At 35.6% G+C, this 15,411-nt stretch overlaps 1 protein-coding gene across 6 annotated transcripts in view; it reads right to left on the minus strand.

Annotated features, from left to right (window-relative positions):
* Nucleotides 1-582: 582 nt before the first annotated feature.
* The window catches only part of RPS6KA6 (ribosomal protein S6 kinase A6), a 126,984-nt gene continuing 112,155 nt past the window's right edge, over nt 583-15,411 (minus strand). For all 6 annotated transcript variants that reach the window (XM_019018805.4, XM_055375425.2, XM_063703279.1 and 3 more), the window contains 2 exons: nt 2,833-2,973; nt 583-2,264 (listed from right to left, as the gene is read on the minus strand). In XM_019018805.4, the coding sequence (XP_018874350.1) occupies nt 2,139-2,264; nt 2,833-2,973 (267 nt within the window). In that variant the 3' untranslated portion in view covers nt 583-2,138. The remainder of the gene's footprint in view (nt 2,265-2,832; nt 2,974-15,411) is intronic.

Below are 15,411 nucleotides of genomic sequence, written 5' to 3' on the forward strand. Positions count from 1 at the left end.
ATTGCTTAATTCTTATAGTGTTCCTTTTATGATAGGACTGTATGGCATGACCTTTCTGAGCAAGCTAATTTAAAATTAATTAAGACTGTCTACTTTTTAAAGCCATTGATTATAGAAAACCTGAAAGTTATTTTGTAATCATTTTTCATTTTCTGATTTCACTTCCCCTAATTTTATTACTTAAAATGCATCCATGGAAATAGTATCTCTGTCCTGAAAACTTCAACACCAAAATCACACCTCTGAGTTTGACATATCGATTCTGATAGGAAGAAGGCATAACAGCACTAGATAATGACAGAAGGAAAATAAGTCAGAATATATGCTTACAAACTGTTACATGCAAGTACATATAGTAATAAAGCAAATGAGAAAAAAAGCCAAAATGGAACATAAAAAGCCATAAGACATGATACCTAACTACTTCTAAGTAATTATTTTTCATGTGGCATAAATTGTTCTTTAATCTCTTTCAATTATTTCCAAAAGATACCTCAAAATAAGAATACATACTTTAATATATCACACTCAGGAAACAGATATTTGTGCATGGGGTATAGATTATTTACATTACAAACAGAATATGTATAGTTTCTTTTATTAAATACCAAAGTTACAAGTTTCCTAGCCTAAATTGTATAATTCAGCACTCAGTAATCAACTTTCTCTCTGAATGAAGCAAAGTAAAATACATAGCAAATAGTACACCTAACACGCACAAGTAGTTCACTTATATTCACTAAAGAAAACTGTGATATCCTCCAGTTTACATTCATGAATTCTTTCTGTCAGTAGTAGTAGTAGTAGTAGTAGTAGTAGTAGTAGTAGTAGCAGTAGTAGCTGCTGTTGTTGTAGCAATGGTATTTTCTTCAACAACGTGAAATGATTCTTTAGCATTTCATCATTTAGAGAAAAGAATACATACTACACAGTGGTTCTGAATTATAAGACCAATTTGGCCAGTTTTTTATAAATATGATTCTAAAATGTGCTCAATTTTTTTGTAGACCATTAATATTATTCATATTTAAAATGTTAGTTTATCTTCATGAAGTAAAATGATTAAGTAGCATTGTCTAAAGTTTACTGTAATACAATATACTATATCATGTGTGCTATATGCACAAGTCCACTACAGCAAGATGTCAACTGTATTATCATAGGATTCAAGGTAGAATAATATGCTACACTGTACTTCAAAGCACATCGAAGTCAGAAAAACAACAGTGTAGTTCATTTATAAAGGGGATAGATGATGATTAAAATCCAATTGGTTAACTTGAAAGTCAGTTTATATAACACCAGGATAGTGTCAACACCACATACTTCATTTTCAAAGGCTTAACTATGACCTATTTATAAGATTACACCAACAGTATAAAGCCTTTGGAAAAAAAAAAGTTTCACTTGTACTAAATTTCCATTTGATGTAAAATTTACAGAAGCCTTATAAAAACCTTTATTTCTAAATGAGGCCACTTATGGATAATATACAGATCTGCCTGCACACATTATCTGAGATATAATTCTTCTATAAAAACTTTGGCACCAACTATATCAAGAATTCACATATTAGCACAAATATATTTTGCTCTGGCACCAAACCACTATGTTTACATTTTAGTAACTACAGTGAGTCAAATGAATGGAGTCCTTTGGTTTTACAGAATAACAAGCTTTTATAATAAGTTTTTGTTGTTTTTCTTTTATTAGAAAAAGCCTATCCTTCGGGATCTGATGTTTAAAAATACTAACATTGCTTGTCATTATACTATTATACATGTATACTGATTGTTGGTAATGACTCCCCAAACCATAATTGTATGAAACAAGAAAAAAATATTAAAGTAACTTTATTTGAAAGGAATTTTAGAAGCTTGTGTGCAGAGAAGTTGTGAGGACCTGGTGGACACCAATTATATGCTTAAATAAACACTTGAACACTACTGCAAACACATAGTATGAATATTGTGGACCTGTGAATGGTTTTTTAAATCTCACTTCCCCTAAAAATGGGGATTTAATATTACTTCATATTCAAGTAATTTAGCAGAAAACGATGCCTTTGATAAGAATAGGAAAAAAGCCACACATTTAATTTCATCTTCATCCAGTTTGGCCTAGGAACACCACAAATCTTACAGGCCAGTTGATGTTCGCTTTTTCATGCTCCGTCGCTGGGCTAAGCTTGAAGCAGCTACAGGCTCTAGGACTGGTTGAAAGGTCTTGTGAGTCAGGGCAGAGTATGTTGCAACCATTGCTCCCTAAAGTAATGAGAAAATGCCACAAACTAAGTACAAATTCTGGAGTTAAAAAAAAAAAAAACTTTCACATGATATCATGAGACATATATCTAGAACAAAATGTTTTCCTAGGAAAATAATTGAATATATTAGATCTGTGCAGTGATGAATCAATATTACTTGTATGTTTTTCATTTCAATAACTATGCTTTTTACAAAAAATTGTTAAAACACTAACATTTAAAACCTTGATTCAATGTATATGGATACAGGAATGGTTTCACGAACAGTTATAAATTAAGAACTAACAGCAATCTTTTATTTCAATATGAAACTTGCATTTAGCTCAATCCTAATTCCAGCATCTCTCAAAAGCAAGGCAGGTACAATCAAGAAATTTTTATTGTTTCATCTGAAAGGCAGTAGTAAAGTAAGCTAAGAAAAGTACATGGTTGTTAATTTAAAAAAATCTATCTTTAAAAAATAAAGATATTTTAAGGAATTATTTAAGTGTCATCAGCAAGTGGCACACAATGGGTTTATTAGGTATCTGATATCTCGAAGGCACATAAAAGTATGTTTGTTTTACCTTAACAACATGTGACACATCATTTCTCTTTGGCTGATCATTTGGCAACTGGTCTCTGTGAGTTATCCATGAGTGCTTTAATATTTGTTCAGCAGTATACCGCTGACGTGGGTCCATATGAAGCATATGGGAAAGCAAATCCTAAATTAAAAAAAATGTGTGTGTATATATATATACATGTATACATACATAATTTTACATTTACTGAAAATGTGACAGCATCAATAGCCTTGCAATCTGTTTATTTCACCTACATTTATGCAAGGTAAAATCTATACTCTACACAGTTAACTCTCAAGAGAATCTTGAGAGATATTTTTCAATATATACTAAATCCTTATACACCACTTTTAAACCGGAAGATGCCAAATCTGTGGAATTGGATGTGTGATTAGTGACGGAGGAGGAAAATGTAAAATGGCAGAAGTTATCCTGGAATATGCTAAATGTTCAGCAGGAGACAGGAGCTATTGAACTTTGCTGTTAAGCTGGGCCCCAAGGTGTAAGGGTATGTGTACACAGATAAAACATAGAAGGGAGGGTCCCATGTAGTTAATCCATTCAATAAATGGTGGCTTACTATATAACATATTAAGAAAGCAAACCATAAATCCAATGTTAGCAAGTGGCTTCTATCATAGTAGTCCCCAGTGCATTTTAAGTTTTTCATCAGAGTAAGTGTACGTTTGCTTATGTTATCTCTGTTGCAATTAAAAAAGTTGTAAATTTAATATAACCTCACAGGAAAAGTTTTCAATATATTAAGAGATGTAATACTTTTAAATAAACTGTCTCTCCCAAGTATCTTTTAGAGAAATGAGAAGCAAACTCCTTAATAAGCATTTTTGGAGAATCTGGCAAGATGGCCGAATAACAGCTCCGGTCTGCATCTCCCAGTGAGACCAATGCAGAAGGTGGGTGATTTCTCCATTTACAACTGAGGTACCCAGTTCGTCTCACTGGGACTGGTTAGCCAGTGGATCCAACCCACGGAGGGTGAGCAGAAGTAGGGTGGGGCATCGCCCCACATGAGAAGTGCAAGGAGCCAGGGGACCTCTCTCCCTCAGCCAAGCAAAGCTGTGAGGGACTGTGCTACCCAGCCCAGATACTACACTTTTCCCATGGTTTTTGCAATCCACAAATCAGGAGATTCCCTGGTGTGCCTACACCACCAGGGTCCTGGGTTTCAAGGATAAAACTGGGAGACAATTTGGGCAGACAGTGAGCTAGCCGCAGTTTTTTTTTTTTTTCGTAACCCAGTGGTGCCTGGAATCCCAGCGAGACAGAACCATTCACTCCTCTGGAAGTGGGGCCGAAGCCAGGAAGCCAAGTGGTCTCGCTCAGTGGGTCCCACTCCCACGGAGTCCAGCAAGCTAAGAACCACTGGCTTGAAATCAAGCTAAGAACCACTGGCTTGAAATTCTCACTGCCAACACAGCAGTCTGAAGTCAAACTGCGACAACTGAACTTGGTGGCGGGGGGGGGGGGGGGGGTGTCCACCATTACTGAGGCTTGAGTAGGTGGTCTTCCCCTGACAATGCTAAGGGGGCCGGGAGGTTTGGACTGGGCAGAATTTACCATAGCGCAGCAAAGCGGCTGTGACCAGACTGCCTCTCTAGATTCCTTCTCTCTGGGCAGGGCGTGTCTGAAAGGCAGCAGCCCCAGTCAGGGGCTTATAGATAAAACCCCATTTCCCTGGGACAGAGCACCTCGGGGAAGGGGCAACTGTGGGCGCAGCTTCAGCAGACTTAAACTTTCCTGCCCGCCAGCTGTGAAGAGAGCAGCTGATCCTGACAAGGATTCTCCCAGCACAGTGCTCTAGCTCTGCTAAGGGACAGACTGCCTCCTAAAGTGGGTCCCTGACCCCTGTGCCTCTTGACTGGGAGAGACCTCCCAACAGGGGTCAACAGACACACCATACAGGAGAGCACCAGCTGGCATCAGGCTGCTGCCGCTCTGGGATGGAGCTTCCACAGGAAGGAAGCAATCTTTGCTGTTCTGCAGCCTCCACTGGTGATACCAAGGTGAACAGGGGCTGGAGTGGACCTCCAGAAAGCGGCAGCAGACTTGCAGAATAGGGGCCAGACTGTTAGAAGAAAAACTAACACACAGAAAGCAACAACTTCAACATCAACAAAAATAACTCCCACACAAAAACTCCATATAAAAGTCATTAGCCTCTAACATCGAAGGCAGATAAATCCACAAAAATGAGGAAAAACCAGCACAAAAACGCTGAAAATTCCAAAAAATAGAATGCCTATTTTCCCCCCAAATGATCGCAACTCCTCTCCAGCAAGGGCATAAAACTGGACAGAGAATGATATTGACGAATTGACAGAAGTAGGCTTCAGAAGGTGGGTAATAACAAACTCCTCTGAGCTAAAGGAGCATGTTCTAACCCAATCCAAGGAAGGCAAGAAACTTGATAAAAGGTTACAGGAACTGCTAACTAGAATAACCAGTTTAGAGAGGAACATAAATGACCTGATGGAGCTGAAAAACAGCACGAGAACTTCGTGAAGCATACCCAAGTATGGATAGTTGAATTGATCAAGTAGAAGAAATGATATCAGAGATTGAAGATCAAATTCATGAAACAAAACATGAAGATTACAGAAAAAATAATTAAAAGGAACGAACAAAGCCTCCAATAAAATGTGAGTCTACGTGAATCAAATCTACGATTGACTGATGTACCTGAAAGTGATGGGGATAATGGAACCAAGTTGGAAAACAGAATTCAGGATATCATCCAGGAGAACTTCCCCAACCTAGCAAGACAGGCCAACATTCAAATTCAGGAAATACAGAGAACACCACTAAGATACTCCTTGAGAAGAGCAATCCCAGGACACATAATCATCAGATACTACAAGTTTGAAACAAAGGAAAAAATGTTAAGGGCAGCCAGAGAGAAAGGTCGGGTTAACCTACAAAGGGAAGCTCATCAGACTAACAGTGGATCTCTCTGCAGAAACCCTACAAGCCTGAAGACAGTGAGGGTCAATATTCAACATTCTTAAAGAAAAGAATTTTCAACCCAGAATTTCATATACAGCCAAACTAAACTTCATAAGCAAAGGAGAAATAAAATCCTTTCCAGACAAGCAAATGCTGTGAGATCTTTGTGACCACCAGGTCTGCTTATAAGAGCTCCTGTAGGAAGCATTAAATACAGAAATGAAAAACTGGTACCAGCCACTGCAAAAACACATCAAAATATAAAGACCAATGACAATATGAGGAAACTACAACAACTAATGTATAAAATAACCAGCTAACATCATGATGACAAGATCAAATTCACACGTAACAATATTAATCTTCAATGTAAATGGGCTAAATGCTTTCCATAAACAGAACCAATGACAAAAACCATGATTATCTCAATAGACGCAGAAAAGGCCTTCAATAAAATTCAACATTACTTCATGCTAAAAACCACCATAAACTAGGTATTGATGAAACATATCTCAAAATAGACCTATTTATGACAAACCCATAGCCAATATCATACTGAATGGGCAAAAGCTGGAAGCATTCCCACTGAATACCAGCACAAGACAAGGATGCCCTCTCTCACCATTCCTATTCAACATAGTATTGGAAGTTCCAGCCAGGGCAATCAGGCAAGAAAAAGAAATAAAGGTATTCAAATAGGAAGAGAGGAAGTCAAATTGTCTCTGTTCACAGATGACATAATTGTATATTCAGAAAACCCCATCGTCTCAGCCTAAAAACTCTTTAAGCTGATAAGCAACTTCAGCAAAGTCTCAGGATACAAAACCAATGTGCAAAAATCACAAATATTCCTACACACCAATAATACACAAGCAGAGAGCCAAATCATAGTTAAACTCCCATTCACAATTGCTATAAAGAGAATAAAGGAATACAACTTACAAGGGACATGAAGGACCTCTTCAAGGAGAGCCACAAACCACTGCTCAAAGAAATAAGAGAGGACACAAACAAATGGAAAAACATTCCATGCTCATGGATAGGAAGAGTCAATATCGTGAAAATGGCCATAGTGCCCAAAGTAATTTATAGATTCAATGTTATCCCCATCAAGCTACCACTGACTTTCTTTGCAGAATTAGAAAATGCTAATTTAAGTTTCATATGGAACCAAAAAAGAGCCCATATAGCCAAAACAATCCTAAGCAAAAATAATAAATCTGGAGGCATCATGCTACCTGACTTCAAACTATACTACAAGGCTACAGTAACCGAAACAGCATGGTGCTGGTACCAAAACCAATATATAGACCGATGGAACAGAACAGAGGCCTCAGCAATAACACCAAACATCTACAACCATTTGATCTTCGACAAACCTGACACAAACAAGCAATGGGGAAAGGATCCCCTATTTAATAAATGGTGCTGGGAAAACTGGCTAGCTGTATGTAGAAAGCTGAAACTGGACCCCTTCCTTACACCTTATATAAAAATTAACTCAAGGTGGATTAAATACTTAAATATAAAACCTAAAACCATAAAAGCCCTACAAGAAAACCTGGATTATACCATTAAGGACACAGGAATGGGCAAAGAGTTTATGACTAAAACACCAAAAGCACTTGCAACAGAAGCCAAATTGGACAAATGGGATCTAATTAAACTAAAGAGCTTCTGCACAGCAAAAGAAACTATCATTGGAGTGAACAGGCAACCTACAGAAGGGGAGAAAATTTTTGCAATCTATCCATCTGACAAAGGTCTAATATCCACAATCTACAAGAAACTTAAACAAATTTAGAAGAAAGAAACAACTCCATCAAAAAGTGGGCAAAGGATATGAACAGACACTTCTCAAAAGAAAACATTTATACGGCTAAAAACATATGAAGAACAGCTCATCATCACTGGTCATTAGAGAAATGCAAATTGAAAACACAATGAGATAACATCTCATGCCAGTTAGAGTGGTCATCATTAAAAAGTCAGGAAACAACAGATGCTGGTGAGGATGTGGAGAAATAGGAATGCTTTTACACTGTTGGTGGGAGTGTAAATTAGTTCAACCATTGTGGAAGACAGTGTGGCAATTCCTCAAGGATCTAGAACCAGAAATACCATTTGACCCAGCAATCCCATTACTGGGTATATACCCAAATATTATAAATCATTCTTGTATAAAGACACATGCACATGTGTGTTTACTGCAGCGCTACTTACAATAGCACAAACTTGGAACCAACCCAAATGCCCATCGATGATAGACTGGATGAAGAATAAATGGCACATATACAACATGGAATACTATGCAGCCATCATGTCCTTTGCAGGCACATGGATGAAGATGGAAACCATCATTCTCAGCAAACTAACGCAGGAACAGAAAACAAAACACCAGGTATTCTCACTCGTAAGTGGGAGTTAAACACATGGATACAGGGAGGGGAACATTACAAACTGCGGCCCATCGGGGGTTAGGGGCAAGGGGAGGGAGAAGGGGAGGGAGAGCATTAGGACAGATACCTAATGCTTGCGGGGCTTAAAAACTGAATGACGGGTTGCTAGGTGCAGCAAACCACCATGGCACATGTATACCTATATAACAAACCTGCACGTTCTGCACATGTATTCCAGAACTTAAAGTAAAATTAACCAAAAAAAACTGTTCTAATATAGAAACAAAATCATCGTATGCAAACGTTTCATCAATCACAGAAGCAGTGAAACTAAAGACTCTAAGTAGTACTATCAGATTCTGAAGAATAATGTAATTGGTTGAAACCATGTAAGGGACTAGGGCAACCAATCAAAAGCCATACTGGGGAAACATGTGCAAAAATAAATGGACAATTAATACTAAAAAGAAGATAACAATGATTTCAATGAAACAAACCTAAATGGTTATTGGAAAAATGAAAAAATTTCAATAGTCCAAGGATTTCTTCTTCTGGTCAAGATAAAATACCAAGGACTGGATGTACCTATCTGCCAGAAACAACCAATTAAAAAAATAACATAAAATATATAATATGTCAACAGTTTTCAGGATATCAGATGTTAGGCAATAAAGGAAAGTGATTCCTAATAGTGGGAAACAATCAGGTTAGCATTGTGATTGCTTCAGCTTACCAACCTGAGAGAGTTTTCTAGCTGCTGTGCAGGTAAGGGAAACTCAGGTGAAGCCTTGTGGGTTTGAACTGAGGAGATAGAACTGAGACTCAGGGGAGACCAAGGCAGACATAGTTAGCAGGACAGGGTATGAGAGGGGTGTGAGGAGCAGAGAGAGAGAATTACAAGGCTCTATAAAAGGTCTCACTAAATTATCTAGCAGATTACTACTGATAAAGACGTGGGGAAACAACCCAAGACCTTGGAAAGAACTATCTGAAAGCACTGGATGAAAATCAGGACTCACACAGGTGGGGTGTATTGCCTGTTTCCACCCGCCAAAATGGAAAACATCATAATTGATGAAGTATATTACAGAGTATTTAGAAGCACCTTGCCTAAATAGTAAGTAGCCCTAGACTAAACACTAGTCTGGTCCTGCCTAAAAAAATTTAAAAGGAGGACCCAAAAGTATGAAACTGTTTCCAGTAACTTAACTGCTGCCCAGAATAAAGTTCAAGCATACTTATAGGAAAATGAAGAGCAAACTAAACCTAAAATTAGAAGAAAATAAATAATAAACATCAGAGAATAAACAAAATAGAGAATAAAAAATGATAAATGAAAAAGAGTTGGTTTTATGAAAAGATAAACACAATTGACAAACCTTTAATGGGACTAAGATAAAAGAGAGATGATTGAAATAAATAAAATCCAATGGAAAAGAAGACATTACAACTGATACCACAGATATAGAAAGAACTATGAGACTATTACAAACAACTATATGCCAACAAATTGGAACACCTAGAAGAAATTGATACGTTCCTGGATATATAAAATCTACCAAAATTGAATGGACAAAATAGAAAATCTGAACAGACCAATAGCAAGTAACAGGATTAAATCAGTTACAAAAAGTCTCCCATCAATGAAAATCCCATCATCTGATGCCTTCACTGCTGAATTCTTAAGAACAAATACCAATCCTTTTCAAACAATTCCAAAGGATTAAAGAGGAGAGAATCCTGCCAAACTCATTGTATGAAGCCAGAATAACCCAACTGTTCTAACCAGACAAGAACACAACAACAACAAAAACTATAGGCCAATAGCCTTAAAGAACATAGATGCAAAAATCCCCAGCAAACTGAGTTCAACAGCACATTAAAAACATCATTTAACATGATCAAGTATAATTTATCTCAGGAATAAAAGGATGGTTCAACATATGCAAATTAACACATAATACATCACATCAACAGAATCAAGGACAAACGCCATATGATAAATTTAAAATGCAGAAAAAGCATTTGATAAAATTCAACATCCATTAATGATAAAAAACATTAAACAAATTAGGTATAGAAGAAACATACCTCAACTTAATAAAGGTCACATATGACAAACCCACAACTAATATCATACTGAATAGGGGAAGGTTGAAAGCTTTTCCTGTATGATATGGAATAAGACAAATATGCCCACTTTTACCACTTTTATTCAGCATAGTACTGGAAGTCCTAGCCAGAACAATTGGGAAAAAGAAATAAGGGGCATGCAAATTGGAAAGAAGGAAATAATACTGTTACTGTTTGCAGATGACATTATCTTATTTATAGAAAACCCTAAAGATGCCACCAAAAATTGTTAGAATAAACAAAGTGCAGTAAAGTTGCAGGATACAAAAGCAACATACACAAATCACTAGCATTTCTATATGACAAGAGTGAACAGTCTGAAAAAGAAATCGAGAAAGCAATTCCATTTAGGAGCTTCAAAAAAATAGAGGAATAAATTCAACCAAGGATGTGAATGATCTCTACAATGAAAACTATAAAACACTGATGGAAGAAACTGAAGAGGATACAAATAAATGGAAAAATATTCCATTTTCATGAATAGCAATAATTAATATTGTTGATATGTCTATACTACCCAATCTACAGATTCAATGCAATCTCTATCAAGGTATCAATGGCATTCTTCACAGACATAGAAAAAAATAATAAAATTCGTATGGAAGCACAAAAGACTCCAAATAGCCAAAGTCATTTTGAGCAAAAAGAACAAAGCTGGAGGCATAACACTGACTTCAAAGTATTCTATAAAGCTACAGTAACCAAAACAGGATGGAGTCAGCATAAAAATAAACATATAGACCAATGGAACAGAACAGACAACACAGAAATGTATTGATGCTCTTACAACCAACTGATTTTCAATAAAGGCAGCAGGAACACACATTGGGTAAAGGATGGTCTCTTCAATAGATAGTGCCAATAAAACTGGACATCTATATGCAGAAGAATAAAACTAGACCAACATCTCTTACCATATATAAAAATCAACACAAAATGGATTGAATACTTAAATGTAAGACCTGAAACTATAAAACTACTAGAAGAAAACATGGGGGAAATGCTTCATGACGTTGGTTTGGATAAGAATTTTTGGGTAAGAATTCAAAAATACAGGCAAGAAAAGCAAAAATAGACAAATGGGATTACCTCAAACTAAAAAGTTACTGCCCAAGAAAGGAAATAATCAACAGAGGAAAGAAACAATCTACAGAATAGTAGAAAAAAATTGCAAAGTATATATCTGAAAAGGGATTAATATCCAGAATATATAAAACATTCAAACAACATAATAGCAAAAAAATACATAATTTGATTAAAAAGTGGTCAAAAAATCTAAATAGACTTTTTTTTCAAAAGAATAAATACAAATATCCAATAGGTATATGGAAAAATGCTCAATATCACTAATTATCACAGAAATACAAGTCAAAACCATAATGGGGTATTATCTCACCCCAATTAGAATGGCTAGTACAAAAATGACAAATGCTGCCACGGATGTAAAGAAATGGGAAATGCGCTATACTATTGGTGGGAACGTAAACTAGTACAGCCACTATGGAAAACTGCATGGCATTTCCTAAAAAAATTAAAAACAGTACTAACATATGATCCAGCAGTCCCACTACTGGCTATTTACCCAAACGAAATGAGAACAGTATATTGAAAAGATATCTGCACTCCTATATTTACTGCAGCACGATTCACAATAGACAAGATATAAAAGCAACCTATGTGTTCACCAACAGATAGTGGATTATAAAATGTGGTAAATATAAACAATGGAATACTATTGGCCAAAAGAAATGCTGTCATTTGTGGCACCATAGATAAACCTGGAAGACATTATGTTAAAGAAAATAAGCCAGACACAGAAATAGAAATACCACCTGATCCACTCATTTGTGGAATTTACAAAAGCTGATCTCATAGAGGTACAGAGTAGAACAGTGGTTACTAGGGAATGAGGAGGTTAGGGTTGAGGGAGGGATGGGGAGAGATTAGCAAATGGGTACAAAATTATAGACAGATAGGAGAAGTAAGTTCTGGTGCTCTGTTGCAGAGTAGAGTAAATATAAATAACAATACTGTATTATACATTTCAAAACAGCTAAAAAAGAGGATTTTGAATGTTTTCATCACAAAGAAATGCTAAATGTTTAAGGTGATGGATAAGTTAATTACCCTGATTTGGACATCATACAATATACACATGTATTGAAACATCACACTATACCTCATAAATATGTACAATTTTTATGTGTTAATTAAAAATAAATCTTAAGAAAAACAAATTTGACATTAAGAAAATAGAATACTTATAGGAATTTAAAAGTATCTAGCACCCACCAAGGTAAAATTCACCATATTTGGTATCTTCTCAAAAATTAGTGGCCAGGCAAAAAGCACAAAAATGAGGAGAAAGAAAAGAATCAATCAAAACTGACCCAGAACTGACACAGATGTCAGAATTAGCAGACAAGGATATTAAATAGTTATTATAACTGTATTCCTGATGTTCAGAAATTAAGTAGAGATAGAGAAGATATAAAAAAAGACTCAAGGCGGGGCATGGTGGCTCACGCCTGTAATCACAGCACTTTGGGAGGCCAAGGCGGGTGGATCATGAGGTCAGGAGCTCGAGACCAGCCTGGCCAACATTGTGAAACCCCGTCTCTACTAAATATACAAAAATTAGCTGGGCGTGGTGGTGCACCCCTGAATCCTAGCTACTCAGGAGGTTGGGGCAGGAGAATTACTCGAACCTGGAAGGCGGAGATTGCAGTGAGACAAGATTGCGCCACTGCACTCCAGCCTGGGAGACAGAGCGAGACTCCGTCGCAAAAAAAAAAAAAATCTCAAATCAAACTTCTAGAGATAAAAACTGGAGATAATAAATACAAAATGAAACTAAATCAAATATACACAATAGATACTTTCCAAAAAGAAACACGAGAGTATAAAACAACAAAAGAGCAGTTTGAGTGAGCTGTGAGACAACTTCACATGGTCTAATATATATATGCAGTTGAAGTCCCAGAAGAAAATTGGGAGCAGAAAAGAATATTTAAATAAATAATGGCCCCCAAATGTCCAAATTTGATGAAAACCATAAATTCACAGATACAATAAGGTCAATAAAACCCAAGTACAAGAAAAATCAAGAAAATTACATCAAGGCACATCAAACCCAAATCACTCAAAACCCAAGACACAGAGAAAACCTTAAAAGTAGCTAGAGAAAAAAGGACATGTTACATGTGAAACAAAGATAAGGATAACAACAGATTTCCTGTCAGAAAAAAAAAAATTCAAATGGGAAGACTATGGAGCAATATATTTAACATACTGAAGAAAATGTCAACCAATAATTTTATATTGTGTGAACATATCTTTCAAAAATAATGGCAAATATTACACATCATAAAGAAGGTCATTTCATAACAGAGGGGATAAGTAATCGAGAAGAAAATTATAAATGTTTATTCATGTAAAAACAAAGCTTCAAAATACTTGAAGCAAAACCATTATAACTGCAAAGAGAAATACACAAATCCATAATGATAGCTGAAATGAGAAAGTAGACATCAGTATAGATTACAGTGGTTAATAGCAGATATTAACCAGTTAGTAAGAAAATATTATAAGAAAAACTTTGTGCCAATGTGTTTGACAATGGACAAATTCTTTGAAATAAAAAAATGCCAATGCTCACTCAAGAAGAAACAACTAACCTAAATAGCATATACCTTTCTAAGAAATTGAATTTATAGTTAAATATTTCCAACAAAGAAAACTGTAGGTCCAGATGGCTTCACTGATGAATCCCAACAAACATTTAAGAATAAGAAATTCTAATTCTAAATAACTTTTTCAGAAATTTGAAGAGGAGGGAATGTTTCTCAACTCATTTAAGACCACTATTACACCAATATCAAAATCAGACAAAGATACTTACAAGAAAATAGTACATCCACATCCCTCATGAACACAGATGCAAAAATTGTAAGGAAAATTTTAGCAAATCAAATTTAGCTATATATAGTCTATTATGATTGAGTGGTACTTATCCTGGGAATAGAAGGTTGGCTTAGCATTTGAAAATAAAGGTAATTCAAATGTATATCAATGTAACAACAATAAAGAAAATCATGTGATTATCACAGCAGACATAGGAAAAGGCTTTGACAAAATCCAACATTCATCTCCAATACAAATTTTCATCAAACCAGAAACAAAATGGAACTTCTACCTAATTAGAAGCATCCATATAAAACCTACAGCTAACATCATCCTTAATGGTGAAAAATAAATGCTTACACTCAAGATCAGGAACAAAACAAGAATGTGCATTCTTTCCACTTCTACAACACTATACTGGAAGTTCTAGCCATTGAAAATTAAGAAAAAAGACATCCATATTAGAAATCAAGCACTAAAACGTCCTTATAAAAACTATTACCATCTACGTAGAAAAACTGATGGAATCTAGAAAAAAGCTACTAGAATTCATAAGTGAGGTTAGCAAGCTTCTAACATACAAGATCAATATAATCACATTTCTGCATACTAGCAACAAAAGAAAATAAAATTTTAATGCCATTAATATCATTAAAAACAAAATATTTGGGGAAAATATATGATAAAAGATGTTTAAGACCTGTATATTTAAACGTATAAAACATTGTTGAGAGAAAGTAAAGACCTAACTGGAAAGAGATACTGCGTTTATAGATAAGAAAAGTCAATGCTGTTAAAATGTCAATTCTTCCCAAATTGATCTATAGCTCCATCACCATCTCATTCAAAATCCTAGCAGACTTTTTTTTCTGACAGAAATTGAGAAGCTGATTATAAAATTCATATGGCAATGCAAAGGACCCAAAATAGCAAAACAACAACAAAAAACCTCAAAAAACTCTGAAAAAGAAAAAAGTCGAAACACTCATGGTACCTGATTTCAAAATTTAATTATAAAGCAACAGTAACGAAGATAGTATGGTAATAGTGTAAAGACAGACAAGTAGATAAGTGAAACAGAATAGGAAGTGTAGAAACAGAACCATGGATATTTGGACAATTGATATAAATACAAATGCAATTTGGTGAAGAAAGGATATTATTTTCAAAAAGTGGTACT

The sequence above is a fragment of the Gorilla gorilla genome, chromosome X, assembly GCF_029281585.2.
Source record: "Gorilla gorilla gorilla isolate KB3781 chromosome X, NHGRI_mGorGor1-v2.1_pri, whole genome shotgun sequence".
Classification (NCBI taxonomy): Eukaryota; Metazoa; Chordata; class Mammalia; order Primates; family Hominidae; genus Gorilla; species Gorilla gorilla.